Genomic DNA, 25,764 nt, shown 5'->3' on the forward strand with positions numbered 1-25,764 from the left:
AGACCCCCCCCCCGCCGTGTGCACGGCGCTGTGAGAGGCCGGGGGCCAGGTCAGACCCCCATGCCGTGTGCACGGCGCTGTGAGAGCCCTGAGCCCGGGGACCAGGTCAGACCCCCACGCCGTGTGCACGGCGCTGTGAGAGGCCGGGGGCCAGGTCAGACCCCCCCCATGCTGTGTGCACGGCGCTGTGAGAGGCCGGGGGCCAGGTCAGACCCCCCCCGCCGTGTGCACGGCGCTGTGAGAGGCCAGGGGCCAGGTCAGACCCCCATGCCGTGTGCACGGCGCTGTGAGAGCCCCGAGGCCTGGCGCCCTCCCGCCCCCGGGAAGACTGGGCCCCTGTGAGGGGGAACTGAGCCCACGCGCGAGGACAAGTGGCGCGCGCGCACATACACCGCGCGCGCTCTTCTCCCTCTGTGGCCGCTGCCCCGGAACCCTTGATTCCCGGGCCTCGTTTCCCCGCCCGGACGCCTTTCGGCGGCCCCTCGAGCCGCCTGTTTCCGGAGTTGCGCGGGCGTCCCAAGAGGAGGCGGTGGCTAATAGCAGTGGCGCAGCGCCGCTTGTTGACATCCCTCTCAGCCGCTGCCTGACGGGCCCCGCGCTCCCTGCACCGCCGCCATGTCCATCTTCACCCCCACCAACCAGATCCGCCTCACCAACGTGGCCGTGGTGCGGACCCGGCGCGCCGGGAAGCGCTTCGAGATCGCCTGCTACCGCAACAAAGTCATGGGCTGGCGGAGCGGGGCGTGAGTACAGGCCGGGGCCGGCCGGGCGGGCGGGCGCTGGGGCGGAGGAGGGCGATGTGGGGTAGGGCGTGGAGGGAAGATGGGGGAGCTTGGGGCCGGGTGGGGGAGGTCTGAGGCAGGTGCAGGGCTGCTGGGGTGGAGGGGAGTCCGGTGTGGGTGCGGGGCCGGGGGGGGTGCGGGTCTGGGGACGTTTGAGGGGTTGAGGTGGGACCCCCTCGCTAGGGGGTTTCTGGAGGGGAGGAGACTCGGATATCTGAGGGCTGGGAGGGAGAGGGGTGAATGCCCCAGGAGGTGCTGGGAAGTGCCTTATCTAAATAGGTGCCTGTCAACATCCAGCTCCTAGTGAAATGGACCAGGCCAGGACTCACCAGTAACCTACTTCTCCAGCTAGTGCCACACTTACAGAGCAGGGGTAACTTGCCCTCATCCCACTCGAGGAGAAATTTCCACCCAGGCATTGGGGGAAGTGTTCGTAGAGTGCAGGGAAGCTAGGAGTTGGCCTGGCCTTGTCCTGAGTTACTGACAGAAAGTCTGAAAGCAGCTACTCTGTCTACCTGAGGGCCCTCTGGAACTTGAAGATTAATCAGCTAGAGGCATGGAGTCAATGCACATAAGTTAAAGCATGAAGATGCTCTGATTCAGGAGTAAAGGGCTTTAGCTTCCTGTAATTAAGCATAGCCTACATTCAGGCTATGTCTACATTACCACTTATGTCAGTATAAGTCAGTGCCCGACTGAGATAAGTGGCATGGACCTAAGCACCGCTGTGGACAGCACTATGGCGGCAGGAGAGCTTTTTCCATTGACATAGCTGCCGCCGCTTGTTGAGAGTAGATTAACTGAGTTGATGGGAGAGGTCTCTCCCATCTTCTTAGAGCGGCTACACTAGAGAGCGAACAGCAGCACTCTCTAGTGTAGCCATAGCCTTCAAAGTTAGGCTGAGGTAGCTCCATTAGTCAGGGATATGAAAAAACACACCCTGGAGTGCTGTTTTGTCAATGGAAGAATGCTTCTATCAACCTAGTTACTGTCAGTTGGGAAGGTGGTGTTCCTGTATTAATGGAAAAATCCCTTCTGTTGGCATAGGCTGCATATCTGCTATGAGGTTATGCCAGCGTAGTCCCCTGGATCCTCCTTTCCCTTTGAAGGTATCTTTACACCTTTAGTTTATTTGCCTTACCTTTTCTAAGTGTCCTCCTATCCTCTGCATGAGGAATTGTCCCTCCTTTGAAACGGTAGCTCCTCCTTTTCTCGTGAATGTTGTTTTATTTCAGGATTTAGAAATACTCTCTGTTGCCACTGCCAGTTTTGACTGCTCTTATTTGGAAAACATTGATTTGTTTTGTTTGTTGCAATGTTTGTACAGGGGCTTGCAGTTGGCAGTGCTTGTTTTATGTTTCCGCACCAGTAATTTGAAGCGGCAAGCGCAGTTTGAGAATAAAGACCCCTGCCTGCAGTCACTATGAATCAAAAACTCCCATTTCATATGTCTTTCTCTCTGGGACTTATCGCTATCAGCATAATGTTTGAGTGCCTGTTGAGAGGCTTTTATATTTCATTGTCTCAACCATGTTTTTTCTTTAGCTTCTCTGACATAGCTAAGGGTTTAACTTTTTAAAAAAATCAGACTAGCCCACAAAATTAATATTTTATGTGTCATACTTGGAGTCCTAAAGGATCATCAATGGCTGCACAAACTTAACTAGCCATTGCATAACCCCAGCAGCTACAGTTTTTTTTGTGAAAATCAACTCTTAAAATAAATGTTGACATTTTTTAAAATTCCAGTGAAAATAGTTCTCTATAAACAAAAACATTCTGCAGTGCATGCAACACAAATGTTTCAGCATTGAGAACCAAAATATGAGACTGACTTAATTTATTTTCATGGTTCCAGCTGCAAGTGATTGAAAGTAAACAAGCAGTATAAACTAGAGGAGATGTTAAAATTCTTTACTATCACCATGTTGGTTACTAAAAAGGAATCTGGAAAAGAAATTTGTTTCTCATTTAAGTCACTTGATGGTGTCCTTAAGAAGTTAGTAATGAATTAACCACTCCATAAAGCTACAAAAGGAATCTCCATGTTGTGTTAGATATAGTTAGGTTTACGGAGGGTCCCGAACAACATTCCTCCTGGTGAGAAGGTCCGATAGCTGCCCACACTCAAGTTCCCAGCTTCCACTAATTGGTGCCCTAGCCTCAGATGCAGAGTAGCAGCCACAAGACTACTCCCTGCTAGTTAATGCTATGCTTGCACGTTTTCTAATTGTGAATACAATTGTTATTTACCAGTGAAAAAGACATTGATGAAGTTCTGCAGACCAACACAGTATTTGTAAACGTCTCTAAAGGTCAAGTTGCAAAAAAGGAAGATCTCGTCAAAGCTTTTGGAACTGATGACCAAACAGAAATCTGCAAGATAGTAGGTCCTCTATACATGAAAGCATAAAGTTAACACACCTTATTGTGAATCACAAAAGATTCTAGCCTTCCTCCACTTAAAATTTAGCTAAACTGAATATCTGCCTGTCAATTGATGCTGTTAGAGTTTAATGACTTTTCTAGTATATTACGTTTTGTTTTGTTTTTCTGTTATTGATCACAGTTTTGGGTAAACACATTTTTTCCCTTCTCTTTGGAAATAAAGTGTTTTAAATGTGTGCTTTTCAGCAACACCACTTTGTGCTGGTCATAGGTTCCTCACAGATCTTGTGAACAAAGCAGGGTCATATCAGATCAGTAGACTGATGGGGGATGTCCATGCAATGCCTAGTTGTTATAGGCCGGTGTGTTGCTGATCCATTAAAGGATACTTTTCCCTTTCAGTCTCTACTGAACCAGCTTCTTAGAGGTTGGGAATTCTTCTTGATATCTGATCTTTCCAGTGAGATATTTATAAAACTGAGTTCTGACCACTTGCACTTTTTGTATAGTATCATTAGGATGCATTGTCCTTTACAGACATCTCGAAGCAAGGTCCCTGTCCCAAAGAACTTTAACTAGACCAATTTCTAATGGAAGATAGGGATGGAGAAAGAGATGTAATAAAGTTTTGTTTCACAAGTGTCTTGATCCAAAAGATTTTTTTGTTATATTGGTCTATTGTACTAGGAATGAGTGGGGATGAATAGTAAATCTGCATTTTTAATCAAACAAGATATTCAGTAATGCTGTTTATTTTGAAATTGTTTCAGTGTTCAAGATAAACCTGTTACTTTTCTTTTCTTTTTTTTTTTTTTGGTCCCCTTGTTGGTTCACTTATATAAACTGTTAACGTCATTTGTAGGATTTGACCCTTATCTGAAAAACACTAGTTTCCTTTTTATAGTTTAATGAGACAAGCCTTACACTTTTGCATAAGGTTTTTTTTCTTGTATTATGAAAAAATTCTAGTGTTATACTTGACATGCTGCAGAATAACCTAGTCAGGTTAAAGATCTATACACAAATTAAGCTAAGACAGACCGTAATTGTTACTTTGAAAACAAATCAATAACTTTTCCAGAGCTAGGATTTCTATTCTTCAGTCAAATATGTATTATTACTATTTAATAGAATTTTTCATTCTTGATTAATCACTTCTAGATTTTAACAAAAGGGGAGTTGCAGGTATCTGACAAAGAGCGACACACACAATTGGAGCAGATGTTTAGAGACATTGCAACTATTGTCGCTGAGAAATGTGTGAATCCTGAAACAAAGAGGCCATACACAGTAATCCTTATAGAAAGAGCCATGAAGGATATCCACTATTCTGTTAAACCAAACAAGAGCACCAAACAGCAGGTCTGTATCTGTCCCCAAAAATTCTGTTTTCACTTAAAAGAATTTTTGTGTGTAGTTTCCTTATTAACATCCACAGCAGTCACTTGTGCCTAAATCTAAAGATGACAGAAAGAGGTGGCATAGGAGCTGAATGTTAGAAAGAAACACTTGTGATCTGAAACTTCGTAGTTTGGTTTGTATCTGCCCACGAAAGGGGGGAAAGGAAACTAACTACAGATTATTAAAGCAGCAACAAAGTTGGGTGTAAAACAAAAGCAAGAATTCTCAACGCTTATGCTCTCTTCTTACCTCCTGTTGTTCAGTGGGACAGTGTGTTTATCCTTAATTTTGAATGTCCTGAATTTTATAGTTTTGATATAACTACCTTGTTTAACATTTCCAGCTTTTCTGACACCTTAAGTCCAATTCCAGCAATACTTGGAGAAGATTTGCCTTTTCATGTTAATCAGTTCTGATTAGACTATACCAAATGTATTCCTGGAGAATTCCAGTGGACGGTACCAAAGAGTGTTTCTGGAGCATCTATAAGCAGTTGTAAATAATGCTAAACCTGAGTGTGGGATATAGTGCTATGTAAATAACAAATGAGCATATGCCAATTTCATTTGTAGTTAATGTCTTTGCAGGCTTTGGAAGTCATCAGACAGTTAAAGGAGACTATGCAGATTGAGCGGGCTCACATGAGACTGCGGTTCATTCTCCCAGCAAAAGAGGGCAAGAAGCTAAAAGAGAAGCTCAAACCACTGATCAAAGTTATAGAGAGTGAAGACTTCGATGAACAGTTAGAAATTGTAAGAATCTAGTTTCCATAGTCAATTTTTCTACATTTAGTTGTGTTCTTTTGAAGGCTACATGTAAAATCTGTGTCTGGGGTAGCTGAAATTGTACTAAAGCACTGAAATTGAATTAATCAGAGATGCATAATTTGGAGTTTGGGGGATTGTTTTGGTTTTTTAAATTCTTCATGGTTTTAGTGACTGCTTTCAAGCCTTAAAAGGCTCAGGACTGTCGGAACACTTGCTTGAGGAATGAGAGTTCTTGACTCAGTCATCTACCTGTACCCATATTTGTTGTAGAATTGCTGGCTCAAACTTTGAAAAATACAATGCAGCAACTTTTAGCAGTGATGTTTAACTTCCTCCTTTTCTCATTTTGCCAGTCTCCTATATGTTAGGATGGTAAATTTTAATTCTTACAGTGCAAAACACATGCACCATATCTTACTGCAATTCAGTTCTGACCATACTGTAACTTATTTAAAAGGTATTCCACCAAAATAACTATACATTAAACAAGATCTGTAATTAGTGATACTCTGGGCTACTTACAACAGACTGCGCTGCTTCTGCAATTTCACTGCTGCATCATTGGCAGGTGCAGCTGCAACACTCCCTCAAACAAAAGATGGATCCTTTTGGATTGTTTAAATATCGGCTTTTAGGGATGTGGAAAAGTTTTCTTAACGCTTAGTGGGTCAGTCATCTGTATATTAAATTGCCATAGGAGAAAAGGACACAATGTAGACTCAAATCTTTACTGATTGGTATGTAAAATGTTTCAGGTGTGCCTCATTGACCCAGGCTGCTTCAGGGAGATTGACGAACTGATCCGGTGTGAGACTAAAGGGAAAGGCTCGCTCGAAGTACTCAGTCTGAAAGATGTGGAAGAAGGAGATGAAAAGTTTGAATAAAACCCTTCCACCAACATCACTTTTGTGGCAAACACTATAAAGAGGCAGAGTTAAGCCACCTCATTCTGTTAAGGTTTTTGTTTTTCCAACCTATTGCTGTCACTAGCTCTATTTGGGATAATTCCATGCCGTGTTTCCTTGTGTTTGTCTGGGTAACAAGTGCCTTTTGATAAAAGAGATGTTTGAGTGTTCAATTTGCACTAAGGATAAAGTTATAGGACTTACCGGTGAAAGGCTATACTAGCTTTGTTTTGGTGTGGGTATTGATTATATCGGTGTTCAACTGCGCCAAGTCCTTTCCCCCTTTAATTTAGCGCTGGTGGGAGGCTGCGTATATCCCAGAGATGTTTTCTGCGTATGAGGAGAAGCATGCACAGCCAAAAGGATTAAATGAAGTGTCACTCTGAAAACAGTGCATGGAGTTAAGGTGTATATTATTTTCCTTGTTTAAGGGCCTCATTAAATGTGTGACCTAAACTGCCACATACTACTGTTAGAGAAATTTCACTATTTGTGAATAGAGGACCATTCTTCTATATTTTATTCATAGGACATATATAAAATATACATCCTAACTTGGAAAAAAGTGTTCCCCTAATTCATTCTTTCAACTGTTAAATGAATTATAATATATACATTAAGTATTTTATAGGATCTGGCACTAGGGTAGTGGTCCTTTATGCTTGTGTGAGGTTGAAGCTGTGCTCTGAAAATATGCAAAAATTCACTACTAAAATAAATGATATCTAGACTAGGTAAAGGCATCTGCTCCTTGAGATAGATAAGCTCCCAGTGTACCCTGGTTTTCCCCTGCTGGAGGTTTATATATGTTCCTTTTCTTATCTAAGATAAAAGCCAAAATGCTTTAAACTTCTCTAGTATCTTCATGTTAGACCCTTAGTGTGTGTAGACATCAGCAAGACACACATTCTACCAACCCACCTGCTGCAGAAGGTACAGCACTCTTAAACTACTTCCTTGCTGAAATTACAGAACAGTTTTTCAAACTGGATAGTATATGAATAATATAGCTCAGCAACTCCAAGAGATGTATTCTTACTTCCTGAGAGAAAATACAAAATAGAGGGGAAAGAGTAAATGATATTAACTGAACCTACCCATCCATGGATAGATAGTTCAAGGATAAACATGGAGTTTAAATGGAGCCCCTGGCATTAAACAACTGTGACAGTAGTATGATGCAGCAAAACATGCGTTAGTTTGGTACCATTTCTGTTTCCTAGTTTTAGGGGATGAGCAAGTACAGTGGCCATTTGCTGACTCCTAGAGGGAAGTGGCATATGTATTTTGTGACAAAGTTGTCAGCTATCCTCTGACTTGATGCATACAGTTTCTGTGAAGATGTTCTTAATTTATAACTACAACAAACAGATATTGCTAACACAAGTACCTAGCAAAGCCCCTCTGTACCCCTCTCAAGAATTTACCTCCCCTTTAGTCTGACAGCCTGAGCTTGTTCATGGGTCAGATTGCAGGGGAGACCAATAAGAAATTTAGAAGTACCTAAGTTGCACTGGAGTTTAAGTCCTACTGATAGTCAATGGGATATGAGTTCCTTAGTCATTCAGCATTTTGAAAATTGAAATTACCTGTGTGATTTTTGCTACCATGTCGTCTTATGTGGACATACATTAGACTTAGTGGCTATACACAAACTATACTGGTACAGTTAAGCTGGCAAATTTCCCCATGTTGATAAGCCATTGGTTATGTAATCTTTGAGATGGTTGAACACCAAAGATACTTATCAGTATTAATATCCCATTGAGATTAACTAGGCAATTCATTCGTCTCATCTAGTGTTTTCAGTTGTCTGCAGCTTCAGCCATCACTACATCCATAATGATTAGAGCTGTTTTTCTTTAGCGATAAAACTTAGTTTCTGAAGAGCAAACTTGGGAGCGAACAGGAGAAAGATGAGTTGCAAAAATTTAGCAGAATCCAGTTCACAAACTTGCTGGGGGGAGAGGGGGAAGTCTATCTCCCTGTAAAGCCTTCTCTAGGATTGGGGTGAATTTTTCAGGTTTTTCCTAAGTAGAGGAAGTTCCTTTTTGATTTTTTTGTAATTTATATACAGTTGGTTTGTTTAATATTTATGGGTCAGGAAGAATGGCTAACAAGTATCAAAATAAACCTGATTGAAGTTGTTGACTAACCTGTGTGTTGATTTTCAGCTCTGCTTCAACTAACACCTGTACTTCCTTGCATAGTGTTTTCCTGAATATGGATACAATTCACATTTCACGAAGATACATGTAGAGGTTTATAATTATCTTACTGTTAAGGATAAGCAAGTTAAATGAAGAAGTAGAGATGAAGACTTGTAAAGGAGCACATGTACTACACCTACATTGTCAGTGCTCAGAGCTGAAACACTTGCAGTATTTCATGCTCTGCCTTTAAAGCTAAATCCAAGCTCTCTCTCTCTCTCTCTCTCTCTCTCTCTCTCTATATATATATATATACACACACATATACATATACATATACATATATATATATACATACATACATACACACATACACACATACACATACAAAGCTGACAATTAGAGGGATTGAAGCTTTATTCAATACACTTTAGATATAACTTATAGGACTAGAGGTTTATGAACATTAACATCCATTTTTACTCAGTCCTGCATGTTCAATCTATTTTAGCTACAATTTTGTATTGTCTACTTCCACAGAAATCTGTATGAAGATCTCAGTTAAATATACATTTAATGCACAACATCTTCAAGTACAAATTGGTCCTACTGATAAAGTAGATGCTGGGTGGTGGATACCATGGTTCGTCTTCATCAGAGACAAGTCCCTCTTTAGCAGATACCAGTTAGGTGTCCTTTGTCTCTAGTACTTAGATTTCTCAGACAGTAAGTTATGCAGTCTTCTACCAGTGGCAGCAACAAAGTTATTCCACACGATCACAAAAACCATATAGAAACAAAAGCCTTGCACTTCCACACTAAGGATTCATTCACATCTCCATGAGACATCAAAATAATAGATGTATTAAGACCTACAAAAAAGCCTGTCCAATCCTAAATTTAGAATTAAGAGCTAAACTTTCTCTAATAGAAATATAAGTCCAGTATGGAGACAGTCTGTTATGTTTAGGGATAAGAAGTGAAAAATGTTCTGTGGACTAACACCTATGCTGAAACAGGCTTTAAAAGTGTCACACCAGCTGCTAAGACTTAACACAAAGTCATGTGTGCTCTGTACATTTTTTTTTTTATAAAAACAGTTTTCCCAAATATCTCCTCCTCCCACAATGTGTTCCACTGACACTACTCTTCGCTTTAAAGGGTCCTGCATTTCAGTAGTGCTCCATAGTTTAAAAAGCACTTTACATTTAAAATGCCTGTTATCCTAAAGTGTTTTCTCACAAAGCACAGATGAAATAATATAGGAGCCAAGTTGCATCATGTTTGCCACCATGAAAGATGCTTGTCATTTTCAGTGCTACAGGCATATGTTGCCTCTCTGGACACTGAGCAGCACCACACTCTCATTACAGGACATGTTTTGATGCTGACATCGAGTAGCTAAAAAGGTATATAGTGGTTTTGTGTAAGTAAGTTGTGGCAGCCAAATGGATTACTCTCAAGTTCTGCCTATTCACCTCTTGATGAAAGCATTACTGAATTGCTGAGAAGCTTCAAATGTAGATCACGTCCGAGTCATGCTGCTGAACCTACGTGCAAATCAAAGAAGTTATTTCCACCTTAAAGTTCTGTTTAAGCATATGAGTGGGAGCCAGGAATTCCTTAACTCTAAGCCTGGCTTTGACAACAACTCTCTGCGGCCTTTAGGAAGTCACATTAAAATGCCTTGACTTTTTTTCCTGCCCTCCCGATGGAAGTTTTCACACTGACAGTCCAACCGCATTGGACTTTGTATCTTACAGTTCTATGCCCACAGTCTGCAAGTTAAGATCATGTGACACGGGCTCTAGTGATTCTGAAAAAATCTTTACAATAAACATATGAAGGAAGTGATGAGCACAGCTCAAGTTTATTGATCATAGACGAAACTCTTGCCCTAGCCTCATTCACAGACATCAATGTTTCTTTAAACTTCCAGTTAGTTCTCTGGCAACCAGCACAGTTAGTAGTGCATAAATAAAGTTACTTGTTGATAAATATTCAACAACAGTTGCCTGCCCTTAAACCAGTCTCACATTGAGAACAAGAGTCCTACACCACTCCAATGCTGAACTCTAGAAGCAGACTGAGCTTTTATATCCCCCAATGTATTCACTCACCTGGAAGGAGCCAAGTACACAAAAACACTGGGTCTCCCTCATGGACCCACACAGCACTGGTGTGAAACAGCTGATAGAGAGGCAGTGTTCTATGGCCATTGCACATAAGAGCTGAATTGTAGGTGCTTTGGTCAATTTTGGTTACTGGAATCTTATTACCTACCTCTTAATGCTGGAAGTTGTATTTATGGCTGTGAAAACCTTACTGCAGAAGAGAGTCATGTTTATGTTTTAAACTGCTGATGCCAGCACTGAGGACACATTAATTTACTTTCAAGCTTGGTCAAACTATAAAGAAAATGCAGCTATTGAATACAGATCCTCTTGTTGTCTAACAGGATTTATCTTTCATTCATATTCCAGCTTTGATCACAGGTGGAATGGAGTCAGCTGATCTCAGGATGCTCACCTTACAAGCTGCCTTAAATGGCATGAAACTGAAGGACTAGAGTAAGCAGCAGTCCTTCACAGTTTGGGATTGAGGGGCACTGGCCGAATTGGGTGGAAGGAGCTTGGCCAAGCTATTGATTCCTTACTTTCACAAGCACTAAATGCATTCACGTTTTGGGAAAATAAATATAAATCCCATTACCTTTATAATCTGTTTTCTAGTTCCTGTCCCCACATTGCTGGCAACCAAGGTATTTGTTTGAAAAGTTGACTTTTCCACAGGCACTGTATGTTGACTCTTATTAGTACATGGCCAGCTGCTTGCGGCATTTAATGGATAAGCTGGAAAGGGCTTTCTAAGATTTGTATCAAACAAGTCTCCAACTCCAAAGGTTTTCATCCATGAGGGAGCCTTTAAAGGACAGAATATGTGAAACAGTGTTCTCACTACATCAGCTCACGTTAAGCTGAATACACGGACCTGAAATTATAGGAGCCTTCTCTCACCCAAGCCTCCCTTTTTTGTCTCCAATATGTGTTACTCTAAGACAAATTTCTACTAGGTTTGGAGAAAACTGGAAGGGCTGGGGCCTGTCACTGTTGCACTGGTTCAGAAAGGGGCTCGAAAGTTTGTTTGCTGAATCACAAGGACCTGGCATAAAAAGCTGACTTCACACACACACAAAATCATCACACCTGAAGAATAAATAGCCACAAAAAGCATAAAGTAGAAAGAGACTGATTACAACTATGCCACATTTAACTGTTATGAGCTTGCAAGAGCTTATATTGCCCAACAGCCTTCAGCCTTTATGGGACTCTTCCTGGGCGCTCACAATCTTTTAACTGTTGTACATTTGAGGAGATTCCTCCCATAAAAAGCTTCCAACAGAAAATGCCACTTTTAATGTCTCCAGACCCACTTTTCACATTTTATTATCAATAGACATAGTTAATGTGTGTTTCGTACCAAAATATGAAGCGTATGTTTAGCATATGCTTTTAGAAACATTTTAGGGATTCCAATGTTTCTTCATTTATGGTGTCAACCAAACTTATATTTATTAATTTCTACTGCATGAGTAAGCTTATCTGTTATTATAAAACCTATATTTAGGGTTACATACATTTCCTATTGAACGATCCAAGGATCCAAGAACTTCACTCCAGTGAGAGTAGAGCCCAGTTTGTTTTTCCTCTAGTTTTAACGCCTGGATTTCTGACTTCAGCTCTTTCAATCGATCTTCAAATTTTTTGCTCTTTTCCAAGTAATCTAACCTGCAATCCACACAGGGAGAGAAGACAACAAAAAATGAATCTAATTAGCCAATGGTAGCTGTAAAGGAGCGTTTTGTAGTTTTTACATTAATCTATTTTGTAAGGGCAATTTGTAAGAAATTTTCATTCTAAGCTTCTGGGGCAAAATCAATCTCCATTATAAACCCATTAATCTTACATCAGAGATTTGACACTTGAAGTTATTCAATTGACAGTCAATAACTTCATCCAATTTGTATTTTATTCATTCTGTGAGGCAGAAGCTGTGCTCCCAAAATATGCAAAAATTCACTAATAAAATAAACCGGATCTAGGCTAGGTAAATGGAATGGTTAGAAATGTAAGCTCAGGCTATAGGCTGCATGGGAAACCTGTGAAGACATTACTTCCAGATGATCACAGCAATACCTGCTCCCCCTCAACTAGAAATCCAGCAGTAACACACACAATCTCCTGTTAGGTGTTATTAAACAGTCGGAGAACCAGCTTTATATGGGAATCTGCAGAATCATAGAGGGTCCTGCAATAGGTATAGATAAGACTAAATCCGTCTACATCCATCTGTTGTCTCTTGTCTTCTACTTAGATCATAAGCTATTTGGGGGCAGGGACCATCTTTTTGTTCCGTGATTGGACATTGCCTAGCACAATGGAGTCCTGGTCCATGGCTGGGGCTTCTAGGCACGACGATGATGCAACTAATAAGTTTACTAGCTCCTTGCATTGTCAGCTAATTTACCATCGGAACATTAATGCATTTCAATCAGTCAGATTGAGGGTATGTCTACACTACGGGATTATTCTGATTTTATAGAAACAGTTTTTTTAAAAACAGATTGTATAAAGTCAATACTGCTGAAGCTATTTGGCTCCATATGGGGTATCTGGGCTGTGATATACAGGAAGTTAGGCTAGCTGACTAATGGCCTCTTCTGATGATAAACTCTATGAAAGCATAAATATACATTATAGTCCATGTGGAGTGAAAAAAATATTTAAAAAAAAAAAAGAGCGAGTCTTGCCATTTTATATCCATTTGCCCACAATGCAGCTTATAAACCACTTTTAACATTCAAGATGGCCTCAGAACCAACTTGATGCTCTCCAAGGTCTGTGTTGGCAAGCAAGTGTAATGTCTAGGAACATTTTGAATAGTCTTTGGTAGATTTTAAAGCCACTTTTCACAGGAATGTAGCAAAGACCATAACAGAACAATGGTTCCCCTAGTCAGTATACAGTCTACAATGGGGCAAAGGAAAGGAAACCCCTCTCAATGCACCAGTCAGTTGTTTCAGTCCTCCTGCATACTCATATCAGAGTAGAGTGCTTTGCTCCGAGACAATGTATTCCTTTAAATCCCAGAGCTCTGTACTCTTCACGGCTAGAAGCCAAGAAAACATCTTTTCTCCTTCTAAAAAGCTAATGAGTTACAGAGATGATGCTATTACTTCTGTAGAAGGCAAACACCCATATGCATTGTGGGGAACCATCCTGCATTGATAGGAGGATACATCAGGAGACATAATGGGTATTTTCCACCTCTAGTTTCTCAGGTTAAGACTCCCTCGTTTATTTACATCTTAGGAGTGTTCCAGTACCTCTCTCTTTCTATCTCAAAGGACAGTCTCTTCAGATCTACATCTTTTAAATCCATCTTTACACATCCTTTGTCAAAGTTGACATCTCTGGTGTCAGCAGGTGAATGATGAGGATACCGGGCCACATGCTAAAAGATGCAAGGTAATCAAAAAGAGTTTGTTCCATTAACAATACAATTAGAACATTTGTTTTTAATTTCAAGTATATTCCTAGCTTCTACAAGACTCTCACACGCTGTCTCCAAAATTGATGTCTTCTCATTGATTCTAAAGATGGCTGTAGACATTCGTATCCCTTTCCTCCCTGCTGGCTGGCCCTAAACAAATCTTTTTGAAATAAAATGTTAGCCTTCAATAAAATACATTACAATGCATACAGACTGTGTGCCAGTTAGAAAGAAGCACCATGGCTGGAATGTTTCCCCATCTAATTTTTAAATTTTGTGGATATCACAGAGAGTGCAGCATGTGCATAGATTGGCTTCCCCGTAAGCAGAATTAGTGGCATTTGCTCCTGGCATCTCAGGTCACAGTGGCAAATACTGCTTCTGTGCAAGCCCACAGCTTTACTTTAAACACAGGCTGGGAGGAATAAACTTTCATCTTATCCTGTTGCACTCACAAAAATAAAAGCTAAAGTACTGAGGAGTCTGGCACTTTTGAAAATGGGACTCGGACGCTTTTGAAAATTTTACCCTAAGTTGCTTGCCCTAGTTCACATAGTGACTCAGTGGCAAAGAAAGGAATAGAACCTGACTATCCTAATCCTCTGTTTTGACAATGCAGATTCCCTCTTTTGTTATACTGGAGCATACAAAAGAAGTTTGAAGCCACAGACAAGTTTTTATCTGCTAAGCTCCTTTTCTGAGCCCTTCCTAAAGTTCTCTCAATGTCACTCGGTTTCCATACTTCATTTCTGTCAGTACGACATCCAGGTATCCTTAAATTGCAAACATCTCTGGGTACTGTGTATGCTACGTGATTAACAGTGATGGAGATAGATTAGATATTCCTTAAATTGTCATGACATGTTAAAATTGTGAAGTCCAAAGATTGCAAAGTACAAAGAGGTTATAAATATATCAGCTTGGTAACAAAGTGTCTCAAGCAAGCTTCATGGAGAATGTGTATTTACTTGTTAGTTACATTGTATCTTAATGTGAATGATGATTTGTTATTTGTCCACTCTCCAATAAAGTGTTGCCCACCAGAATGTAAACTGGGTAACTTACAAGATAATTAAGCTTAGTTACATCCAGAAGTTTCTGCTTTGCTTTTCGTTCAGCTTCCCTGGCTTCATGCAGATCCTGTTTTAGATGTTCAGCTTCTTTGGCTCTGTCAGACAAACATACTGTGACTGTTAGGTGGTAGATTTCAAGCATGTGGCAACACATGGAATTCATACCCCTAGCTTGTTTCCTGGGAGACATCTGTTAGCCTCTGAAAGAGTCTCCACAGGTGAAAGCCTGATTGCACAGGACATTGAAAACTGGACAAAGCACAAGAAGAGGTGATTGCAGGAAGAGTCCTGCATTAGCTGGCTGATTTAATAGATCTTTTTTATCTCTAATTCCTATGGGCCCAGTTCTGCACCCATTGTCTTGTAATGTCTGGGCCCTCAACCATTATCTGGCATCAAAGATCCTCTCTGGGATGCTGGTTTGAAAAGTAAGTGCTCCCTGTTTTGGGAAAATGTTGTTTAACACCATGTCAGCATAAGTGAAGTACCCTCAGGTACCAGGGTGATAAGTACTTTACCAATACCTGTACCAATACACAACATGAGGCATGCCCTGTATTTTAGGACAGCACTGAGTCCTAGGATTCTATACATGTGCAAACAATAGACTATACATAATCTACAACAGTGTCTATATTAAGTGCACTACACTGGGCTCGGAACCCCATAATAGAATCCTGCAAACCGCTTATAAGTTTAAACTCCTCTAATTAGCATGATTCTAGCATTCACCAGGCTTTACATTTAAGTTTAGACTCTCCATTAGTAGCCCTCAGTCTTTCGATAATGCTAAGGAATTGCTGCACGGTCACAGTTAAAACTCTATAGCTGAAGATGCAATTTTTGCTAAACAATTCCTGGCAGTAATTTCAAATTCACCGGTACAAGCTGTGAAGTGTCACCTGGGGAATTCCTCCTTCCACACGTAAACTCTAGGAAGATAGTCACACAGTGTCCACAAGTGCCACGGCTGACAGATGCCACCCATCTGACCCTCAAGCAAATCTAACCTTCGATCTGACTCTTTCACCAGTTTTACTGCAATCAGCTCTGTCTCCCGCATCTTCTGCTCCATCAGACGCTTCTCCTCCTTGGTTTTCAGTGCTGTGATCTCCAACCTCTGCCGCTCTTGCTCAGCTTCTGCAGCATTCTGGGCCAGCAGTTTGGCCTCTTCTTCTGCAATCTGAGCTTTCTCCGCCAGCAGCTCTGCTGTTTCCTGGGACCGCAGCTAAAAAGAGACAGGATTTATCTTAGCTACTATGATGCAACATTTAGAAAGGAAAAAATAGCTAGTCAGCTTAGAAGCAGGAGGTCTTTCCCCAGCAGATCACAATAATGTTAACCCTTAACATACCATGGATCATTATATTTGTCTTTAGCCCTCTTTACTGAGGGCCTAAAGCCAAGTAAACATTTCCAGGATGTCTCGTCTCCCTCTGCTCCAGTATTCGTGCCTTCCTCTCTCCCTCACTCCTTCCACCACATAAGACTCAGCACTGGACTAAGACATCTCCCAAATGGGCAGAGCCTAGTGAACTCTGCCTGCCTCCTTTCAGCTGCCAGTCCCACCTGCTACTGGCTTCATACAGACTTCTCCAGTTTCAGTTCCTGATGCAGCCTGCTTTCCTCTGGTTCCTGGCCTGAACAAGGTGTTTGCAGAAAAATCAGGGGGAAGTGGGTGGTTCCCAGCAAATGGAGATGGGGGACAGGCCTGGTTCCCTGCAAGAGTGCAAGCATGCCCTGCCTCCCAGAAAATCTCCCTCCTTTCCTTAACAATAACCCTCAGGGCACATCTACACTACAATAAGACCTGTGGCATTGTCATGGCTGGCCCAGGTCATCCAACACAGGCTGCAGAGCTAAAAATTGCAGCGTCAACATTCAAACTTGGGCTGGAACCCAGGGTCTGAGACCCTATGAGGCCAGAGGGCTCAGAGCCTGTGTTCCAGCCTAAACAGCTACACTGCAATTTTTAGGCCTGCAGCCTGAGCCCTGTGAGCCAGAGTCAATTGACCTGGGCTCTGAAACTCAGTCCCATAGGTTTTTTATTGCAGTATAGACATTCCCTCAGTGTCCTAGCTGACGCCACAGGAAAAGGAGCTAATAAATCTTGATGTCACGCAAGGCCAGATGACATTCACAGACTTCTGCAATGCTCACCAGTGCCTCGTTGGCTTGCCTGGCTTCATCTTCCATCTGGAAGAGACGCCTTTCCAGCTCTTCTTTGGCACGCTCTGCTTCTTCTCTGAGCTGCTTCTCCCTGGCCAGCCTTTGAGTCTCCATCTGGAAAGATAATGAGTGATGCTCACACACTGGGACTGCAGAGCAAACTGGGTAATTATTTCTAGAGAACTGAAAGCTGTCCGGCTGCTGCACGGCTATCTGCCACTATCAAGGCATCTTGCAAATTGCCAGGGCAGCTCATCTGTATTGAATCCGACAGCTGGTGAGCCTGGTTATCTAAAAGTGCTGTCAATATGGAGCACTTGTGTCACTCCTCCCTTTGTACTACACCTGCGCCTGGGCATCCCTCTACCACAGATATCACCCATACACAACACACATGTATCCTCTGACATTCCACACCTCCCACAGCTGCTTATATTCTCAATCCCTCCACGTGCATCACAGACACCACTGAGAGCGCACACACACACGTTCATCTCTGCTCATGATATTAACAAGTAGGGTGAAGAATAATGTATGTGTAATGAATGGAATAATAAATACTTTCAGCAACAAGGAGCAGAAGGAACCTACTTTTTTTCTAGCCTTTTCCTCCCTGGCCTGAGCTTTCATTTGCTGGATCTCGATGGAGTCCACTTTTCTCCTTCTCATGAACAAGTCATGGTTTCCAATGCACAACTGTAAAATCTGCAAAAAGCAAAGCAATTGCAACACAAGTGAGTTGCAGTGAGCTGGGTGAAGAGCACCGCACAGGAATGCAAACATCTCCTACTTTGGGGCGAACTTCAGAGTCATAAGGAGCTTGCAATTCCTCCCCCTCCAATAAAAGTGATTAGATTTGCAGGTTTTTAGCCTAGCAAGTCAAGGTAAGGCACATCTTTAGACAGCAAATACATGATTTGGACAGGTTCAGAGCAGGCTGGAAGTCTCTTTCCTTATTCAGTCACCTTCTCTGGCACCAATTTCTCCTCCAGTTCTGCTGGTGTAAGAGGTAAATGGAACTAGTTGGGTGGGGGCATATGAGGGATAAGAGCAGTAGTGGCATGGCAGGTCATCTGCAGAAGACCCTCCACAGGTGCATAATAAGATGAGGACTCTGCAGGTTGAGAAAGGATATGTTTAGCTAGGGAGAGGACTGAGCCGGTGTCTTCCCCCATCAATCCCGTAGGGATATTTCAGTGAAAGATAATGCCAACCCAGTCAGCAGTATCATATGCTGCTTCCCTTTCCTTGTTGTTCCTTGAGGAAATGAGAATCCACAGACGCATCGCTCCTGAGGAAGGAAAGGGGGCATCATGCCTTCTCACAGTGCCCTAGCCTTAGATCTGCAGCATTTCCCTGTGGCTCTCTGCTCTTTTACACAGTTGGTGAGTCTCCTCCCATGCCCATTCTAAAAAAGGGGGCAAACTCACCCACAAACAGAATAATTGAGAGGAAAAAGCAAGTGTTCAGACAAAGTTTCCTGGTCCCCGGGTGGGTTCTCTCATGTAGGGCACAATATGGTACACCGGTTTCTCTCATTAATTTTTACTAAGGCCTGGTCCACACTACGCTGTTAAACCGATTTTAACAGCGTTAAATCGATTTAACGCTGCACCCGTCCACACTACACTGCTCTTTATATCGATTTAAAGGGCTCTTTAAATCGATTTCTGTACTCCTACAAAACGAGAGGAGTAACACTAAAATCGATATTACTATATCGATTTAGGGTTAGTGTGGACGCAAATCGACGTTATTGGCCTCATTCTTTTACAGTAGCTACTCACAATGCACCGCTCCAGAAATCGACGCTAGTCTCGGACCACGGACGCACACTACCGAATTAATGTGCCTAGTGTGGATGCGCACAATCGACTTTATAATATCTGTTTTATAAAATCGGTTTTAGCTAATTCGAATTTATCCTGTAGTGTAGAGGTACCCTAAAACACTGCAACGCTAATTTTTATTATGGCTTCAGGCCTCTTAAGTACCAATACTCACGACACACATGACCATGGCGGTATTCGATTTCTCATTCTGATATCAAACAATGTAACTGAGATTGTTACTACATTCAGATTTTTTAAAAGAGCAGCAGCCCACTTACCAGTTTGTTCACTTTGAGCTGCGAGGAAAAGAATTTGAAAACTTCTGCTTTTTTATCAAGAGGTTTAATAGTTAGCTGGGAGAAAAAAAGGAAGCAGAAAAGTCTGGATCAATAAAAAGCTGAAACTACTGAATACTATTTCTATAGCAAACAATAATGAATCCACACCTATGTGAAAGTAGTATCCCCAGCACAGAGGGGAAACTGAGACAAGACATTAATGATTGCTCGAGACCTCAGAGAATCAGAGCTAGAGTTGGGATTAGATGACAAGGGTTCTTGGTTTCCAGTCCTGCAATCAGATTGCTAGGGGATTTTAGAAGTTGAAGCTGCCAGCAATGGGGCCAGTTAGTGCCAGCGGCTTTGTGATGAACTGGATCGAGGCCATCAAATTCAGTGATCATCATTATAATGAACTGGATTGAGACCATCAAATTCAATGGTCATCATTATAATGAAGTTATTATTAATCTCTAGAAGTTGTCTTTTAACAAATGTAATACTCCAAGCCTGCCCTTGTGAAGTATCCAACACCACTCTGGTTATAAAACAAACAAACAGGAAATGCACAACAAAAGGCCTGAAGGATAAAAACTGGACATCAGGACCCATTCATGGAACTTTTTCTTATTCAGAGTCCATCTCCCAAATTGTTTTCTGAGGAGTAAGTGAAAAAGGGCTATATTGCAAGGGGGCCAGCACAGAGTGTTTCACTTCCTACGTTGAATTCAACTCAACAGTACCATAAAAGCAGCTCCCTTCTTTTAGATCCTGGCCTTTGCTGCGACTCATGAATTAGCACTCTATTCCGATCCACTCATTTGCATTTTGTTGCATAATCTCAGTGCCTGTCATCTGATTTCAGATATGGTTTCACTGAGATTATAAATAAAACTTGTTATAGCTCATTTGACTCTGTGGGTAACAGTCATTCAAACATCTTGCCCAAAGCAAGGCTGTGTTTGAATAGTAGAAGATAATGAATGTTTTAATACGTGCACACTTCTGACTTTGGATTTACACCAGAGCAGAATTTGGACCCCAGTTTGAAAGGACTCATTGAAAAGAAAGGGACAGACTATGCTCCGCTTTTATTGTTAATTACTGGGGATTCCAGTGCTGATGTTTTTTCCTGATCAGTCTTCCAGTTAACAATATTTCAGGTATCTCTCACACCTTCCCCTCCACACTCCCCCTTCTTTGTATGGACGATGATCTGTAATCTCTTTAAATCCAACTGAACTCTTATAAAATGTGCTGGATTTATAGCTCTGGAGACGGAAGTTTTCTACTTATCCACAGAACAGATAGAGTGTAGGTAGAAAATGCAAACGCCTCCCTACATGCCCTCTCTTGCCATAGTGCCTCCATCCTGACCTGGAGGAACCAGCTCTGTAAATGAAGATAGAGTTCAGTCTTCATGGATCATTCAATCCTTGGCTTCTCCACGGGGGCAACTGGAGCCAATCATGGTGGCTTTTGTAGGCCTTATCTTCTGGAAAATGAACACAAACCACCACACTTTTTTCACAGGTCAAAGAGCCATCAAATTGCAATGAGGTGTTCAGTTTTCAGGTAGGGCTGAGCACTCATAGCTAACCTTGAAACCAATGGGTGCTACAGGTACTCAGCACCTCTGGGGGGGGAAAAAAAATCAGGCCTATATTTCTGAGTTTTGTTACAAATCCCCCATCCTTGTTTTTTTTTCAGCTGTTCAGACAGACTGCTTCCAATCTATTACAAGAATCCCTGTGTGTGCACACGACTGCAAAGAGAGTAATAGGTTAGATCCATCCTACCTCTTTCTCACTATAGGAAATGTTTCTGATACCACTCCATTCAAAAGACTTATTTGGAGAAAACCTGTTATTTATGCTGTAGACGTGAATACCTTTAGCATCAACTCCAAGTAGGAGATCTGTGTCGCTCTTATTTTGCTGCAAAGGAATACAATAAATTATGATCAACACCATTTCTAGTGGCATGTACAACCACACTCCAGCAACTTGTTTATTCTAAGCAATTTATTTGTATATTTTAGAGGCTAGTGTCTCCACCACATAAAAGAGGTTTATTACTCTGCTGCCACCTGTAGCTAACAGGCCTGGTCCTTTAGCTTAGCCAGTAGAAGCCCATAGTTTTAGATCCAGAGATCCTAGGCTCAGTCACCATAGGTGACCTCACTGAGGTGTCATCACATGCTGATATCAAAGACCTTTTACAGACATTAAATAATTAAGCCTAATAGTTCTATTCACAGGAACTTCTTGTATTTATTTTGCAGACTAGGAAGCTGAGAGAATAGTGTGTCTGTGGCCACGCGGCCAGTCAGTGGCAGAGGTGGAAATAGAACCTATGAATCCTAGTTCTAAGTCCCCTGCTCCAAGTATCAGAAAACACTGCCCTTAACTGGGCTGAAGATTTAGAATCAGTGAATCTATAGTAAATAAAAATATAGCTTAATATGATACACTTACAGCAATAGGAAAGTAATTGACACCATACATCTCCAAGTCCTGAGCAATTTTCAAATAGTTCATCTTTGCTTCATCCCTAGAAAGCATAACAACAGTGATTACACTTGGAAATCCAAGTAAATTCCAACTAATTTTCCTCTTCTCTAATTTTCCATTACTATTTTGAAGAGAGCAATCCTAACCAGGTGACTGGGTCTTTTGCTCCTTTGTCATTTGGTTTACTTGCGCTTAAGTTTTGCTGTACAGCTTTTAAGACCTACACTGTTAAGTGCATGATCTATTACTGACAGCTTAAACAGTGCAGTCTACTCCAGATGAACAGAGTAAAGCTTTACCAACCCTGTCTGAGTCACATATAGTATAACCTTTACCCATTACTGGTAACTGACTCCGATCTCATCTCTGCGTGTCAGTTTTGCCTCTTCCAGATGTTAACAGATGCCACTGACTACAGACCTACTCTAACATGGTCTTCCATGACACATGAGTTTTCCCCTCAGGAAGTGGTTCACTGAGAAGTATTGCTGTAAGAGGCTCCAAACAATATTTTACACTGAAGTCCAAAAGACACACCGAAGCTGCCCTTTGATTAACAGAGAACGTCTTCAGCCACTCATCAACATCATCATTTCCCTTTCAAGGCAGGTAAAATAATAAATACCGAGGAAAGAATGTTAATGTGCATCTAGGGCAGCTAAATAAAGAACAAATTAATTAAAACAACTTGGGCTAGATCAACTCTGGACGCCTGGTATGGCGTGCCTCTGAAACAGGGCCTCAACCCCTCCATTGGCTTCAATGCAAGTTGAAGGCACTAAGTCTATCTCAGTTACTCAGCATCTGGTATGAGCAGGATCTTAGTACCAAAATATTGTATATTTCCATTCGATAATAAATGTTCCTATTAGGAATACAATGTTGATAAACCAAGATAAATGGGGGTCAGATAGCCAACCGCTGACTTATATCTGTAAAACCCAACTGAAGTCAAGTGGGTTGTACTGATGTAATGGATATGCCTATGATCTCCCAAGAAATGTTACGGTACCTGGCAATACCCCTGTGCTCTGCATACCAAGCCGATATCTTTTCTTCCCACATGTCTGCTGTCATCTGATACTGCCTGAGGACCTACAGAGCAGGGAAGGAGTTGGTTTTCTTTTGAACATATGAAGATGTGTGCTGCCAGTGGTGTTTACCACCTGCCACTCCCAAACAACCCAGTGTATAAGTGTCAACAAAGTTCACAGCTGGGACTTCTTGTCAAGTTCAGAGCAAGCGCGTGCGCACACACACACACACACACACACACAGTGTGAATTCCTGGGGTTAGAGCCAGCCCCAGGAAAAGATTTGCTTCTTCACGCAGCTAAAAATATTCATGTTCAGGCCTGGAAAATACTTACTCTTTTGGGTAACAGCTCTTCTTGGGCAAGAAAGCCTGGCTCATGAAAATTCGGGTCATAGTCACCATACTGTCACAGGAGAAGACAACAGACTTGGTTAAATACCTGCAGGATGCTGGAGAATTTGGCAGCTGGACAACTTTTGTCTAGAATGACTGCCTCAAGGGGGAAGTACAGCCCAAGTAAATGGGCTTTGTGAGGGATCCACTAGATGGGTTTGGGGTATGGAATTTGTCGTTAATCTGTGGCCAAGGCATGTGGCTTCAACAAGCCACTGTTCTAGCCTATGGACTGAAATACTAGGCACAGTCCCTCCACAGCCCCTTGCAGAAGTTCCAGTCTGTAAATCCATGTAAATACAGATCCAGTGACTCCCTCCCTGTCCCACCCTCCCACATCCTCCTTCGCCTCAGCTGATTCAGAGCCAACAAGGAGCCCACTTCTGCTGCATTCTGGGGATGTGGTGGCTTTGCTGGCTCAGCTATTCCTCCTGTACACATACCCACACACGGTTACTGCAGTCAGCAGTGCAGAGGGCTTGGTGCTGACCTTCTGCCATGGGGCAATTTTGACCCCTGTGAGCATATGGTGACCTCTGATACTTAAAGATGCTGAATGTCCTCAGTTCCCATTGATTTCGGTAGGAACTGAGGGCACCAGCCACCTGCAGGATCCATGGACATCCTTTAAAGAGCCAAGAATAATTTTACATTTTAATATAAGCTTATACCAAAGAGCTATATACAGATGTTTCAGGATCAAGATATTCACATGCTTGCACTCTGCCTCTTAGCACAATAGGATAATCCAGAGAACAGGATCTAATTTTAGTCCTCTAACTTGTTAAAAGCATAATGTACAATAGCAAACAAGCCTCTCTCCCTAATTGCAAATAATTATATATAAAACTCCTCTTTCTGCAATACCTCCATGTCCCCAGCTGACCTACTTTCTTCACAGCAGAGTTTAACAGTATTGTATGTGTTAGTTAAAACTGTTTGATAAAAACTGAATAAAAAGAAAAGGCACTTTTGTGCACTAACCTTAGCCTGCACAGCATAAGAAGCCAATAAAACTGTAGCCTCTGGAGAGCAATAGATTTCTTCATCCAATATCTGTTTCTTAACCTAAAGATGGAAAAACAATACCAAGTTATGAAAGACAATCCAAAAATCAGGACTTAAACTAAGCTTGAAGTGAATCAAACAAGTCCTCACCACAACCTGGCACTAGAAATTAACTGTTATGAGATAACAACAGCAATAAACAAAAATACACTTTAGAAATACAGGATATTCAAAGTTAAGGTTAAATTTACAGGACACCCAAACCTTTTAAAGTATGGAAATCACAGTTAAGATTGTAGGGATAGCCAAACTGAGATACCAATCAGCGATCTACTTTGTCTTGCAGATGATTGAAAAAGTGTACTACAGAACATGGATTTTATCATTTGTTTTATGCACACATATCCAGTACTAAGTGAAATGATTTGTCACCATACTAACTTGCACACTTTTCATCTAACTGTCTGCTCTAATCTTACGATCCAGGCATATGAGGCTTTTATAGAGAAACACACTAGCTTGGGGTCTAAAGATGTGTGAATAGTTGGATGACACATAAATCATAGATGATGAGCACTCTCCGAAGATCAGGACCTTAATGAAGAGTGAGGAATGATTGCCTTCCATATGCTATTTGTCTATTCAGGAATTTGGAAGATGTGTGTGCACATGTTGTATATGACCATAGAGAAGGCCAGAAAGATGCTCAACCCACTGTATGATTAAGATTAAAGTATCCTAGTTTTTGAGATCAATGCTAAAATGAAGGCACTTGTTTTGGATGGCTAAAGTACCATATCATAGCGCATGTTTCTTATTTTCTCAGCACTTCATTACTAGCACAGAGTTAAGGTCCTTTGGCTACTTTAACTGCAAATTTCTATCTGTCAAAGGTTTGGGTTTCTTGTGAGTTTCATCTTAACTCTGCCCTAGTTTTCTGAAATTTGAATTTTCTCAACTCAAATGTTATTGAAAGGTAATATGCATTCAAACCACTAACAAGTGCCTTTAGCCTTCATTTAACCTTAACCCAGTTTTTTTCTGTGTGAAAATAAAAATTTTCACACAGTAGATAAAAGGTGCTTTACAAGAGCAAAATATTATCAGAGATCATCTGAGAATTACTGATACACAACATTTTCCTGGAAAACAAGTGTTCGACTATAGAGATCAAGGGCCAAATTCTTATGTATACAAAGCCCGCTTTTTACCACTTCAGCACAGCACAAACAGGCCTCCATTTCCAGGCCCCTCTGTACTGCCAGAGTGGTGTAAAGCTCCCTGAATGTAAATGAAAACTATGTCTCAGAAGTAAGTGTTAAAACTGAAGAAACATTTTAACAGCAGGAAGAAAACCCAATGAAAATGGGTTTGCTTGACATCACATATTTTTAAATTTTAAAATGGCAAGAGCAGGTTTTTTTTTTTTTTCCATAAGGGTGAGAAAAATGTAAGGGAGAAGCTTTCATTACTGTGAATCTGGAATCATCAGGTTTACTCACTGTGCCACATTCGT

General features: G+C 41.6%; 3 protein-coding genes across 19 annotated transcripts in view; 1 reads left to right on the forward strand and 2 right to left on the reverse strand.

Annotated features, from left to right (window-relative positions):
- LOC127037648 (S-adenosyl-L-methionine-dependent tRNA 4-demethylwyosine synthase TYW1-like) overlaps positions 1–617 on the reverse strand; it is a 130,577-nt gene extending 129,960 nt beyond the window's left edge. Inside the window, exon 1 of the mRNA XM_050929648.1 lies at positions 391–617. Within this exon, the coding sequence (XP_050785605.1) occupies positions 391–567 (177 nt within the window). The 5' untranslated portion in view covers positions 568–617. The remainder of the gene's footprint in view (positions 1–390) is intronic.
- SBDS (SBDS ribosome maturation factor) lies at positions 531–8,394 on the forward strand. The gene is made up of 5 exons (XM_050929653.1): positions 531–743; positions 3,039–3,168; positions 4,332–4,532; positions 5,159–5,323; positions 6,094–8,394. The coding sequence occupies exons 1-5, from the start codon at positions 616–618 to the stop codon at positions 6,220–6,222; spliced, it is 753 nt and encodes a 250-aa protein (XP_050785610.1). The 5' UTR covers positions 531–615; the 3' UTR covers positions 6,223–8,394.
- Positions 8,395–8,796: 402 nt separating this feature from the next.
- LOC127037687 (merlin-like) overlaps positions 8,797–25,764 on the reverse strand; it is a 30,807-nt gene continuing 13,839 nt past the window's right edge. For 12 of the 17 annotated variants that reach the window (XM_050929707.1, XM_050929708.1, XM_050929704.1 and 9 more), the window contains 14 exons: positions 24,225–24,308; positions 23,182–23,250; positions 22,824–22,906; positions 21,776–21,851; positions 21,098–21,235; positions 19,299–19,373; positions 17,780–17,893; positions 17,180–17,302; positions 16,030–16,247; positions 15,012–15,114; positions 13,780–13,907; positions 12,031–12,181; positions 11,106–11,315; positions 8,797–9,943 (listed from right to left, as the gene is read on the reverse strand). In XM_050929707.1, the coding sequence (XP_050785664.1) occupies positions 9,908–9,943; positions 11,106–11,315; positions 12,031–12,181; positions 13,780–13,907; positions 15,012–15,114; positions 16,030–16,247; positions 17,180–17,302; positions 17,780–17,893; positions 19,299–19,373; positions 21,098–21,235; positions 21,776–21,851; positions 22,824–22,906; positions 23,182–23,250; positions 24,225–24,308 (1,608 nt within the window). In that variant the 3' untranslated portion in view covers positions 8,797–9,907. The other 5 variants (XM_050929714.1, XM_050929712.1, XR_007770438.1 and 2 more) reach the window with 5 other exon arrangements.

Source organism: Gopherus flavomarginatus, chromosome 19 (assembly GCF_025201925.1).
Source record: "Gopherus flavomarginatus isolate rGopFla2 chromosome 19, rGopFla2.mat.asm, whole genome shotgun sequence".
Classification (NCBI taxonomy): domain Eukaryota; kingdom Metazoa; phylum Chordata; order Testudines; family Testudinidae; genus Gopherus; species Gopherus flavomarginatus.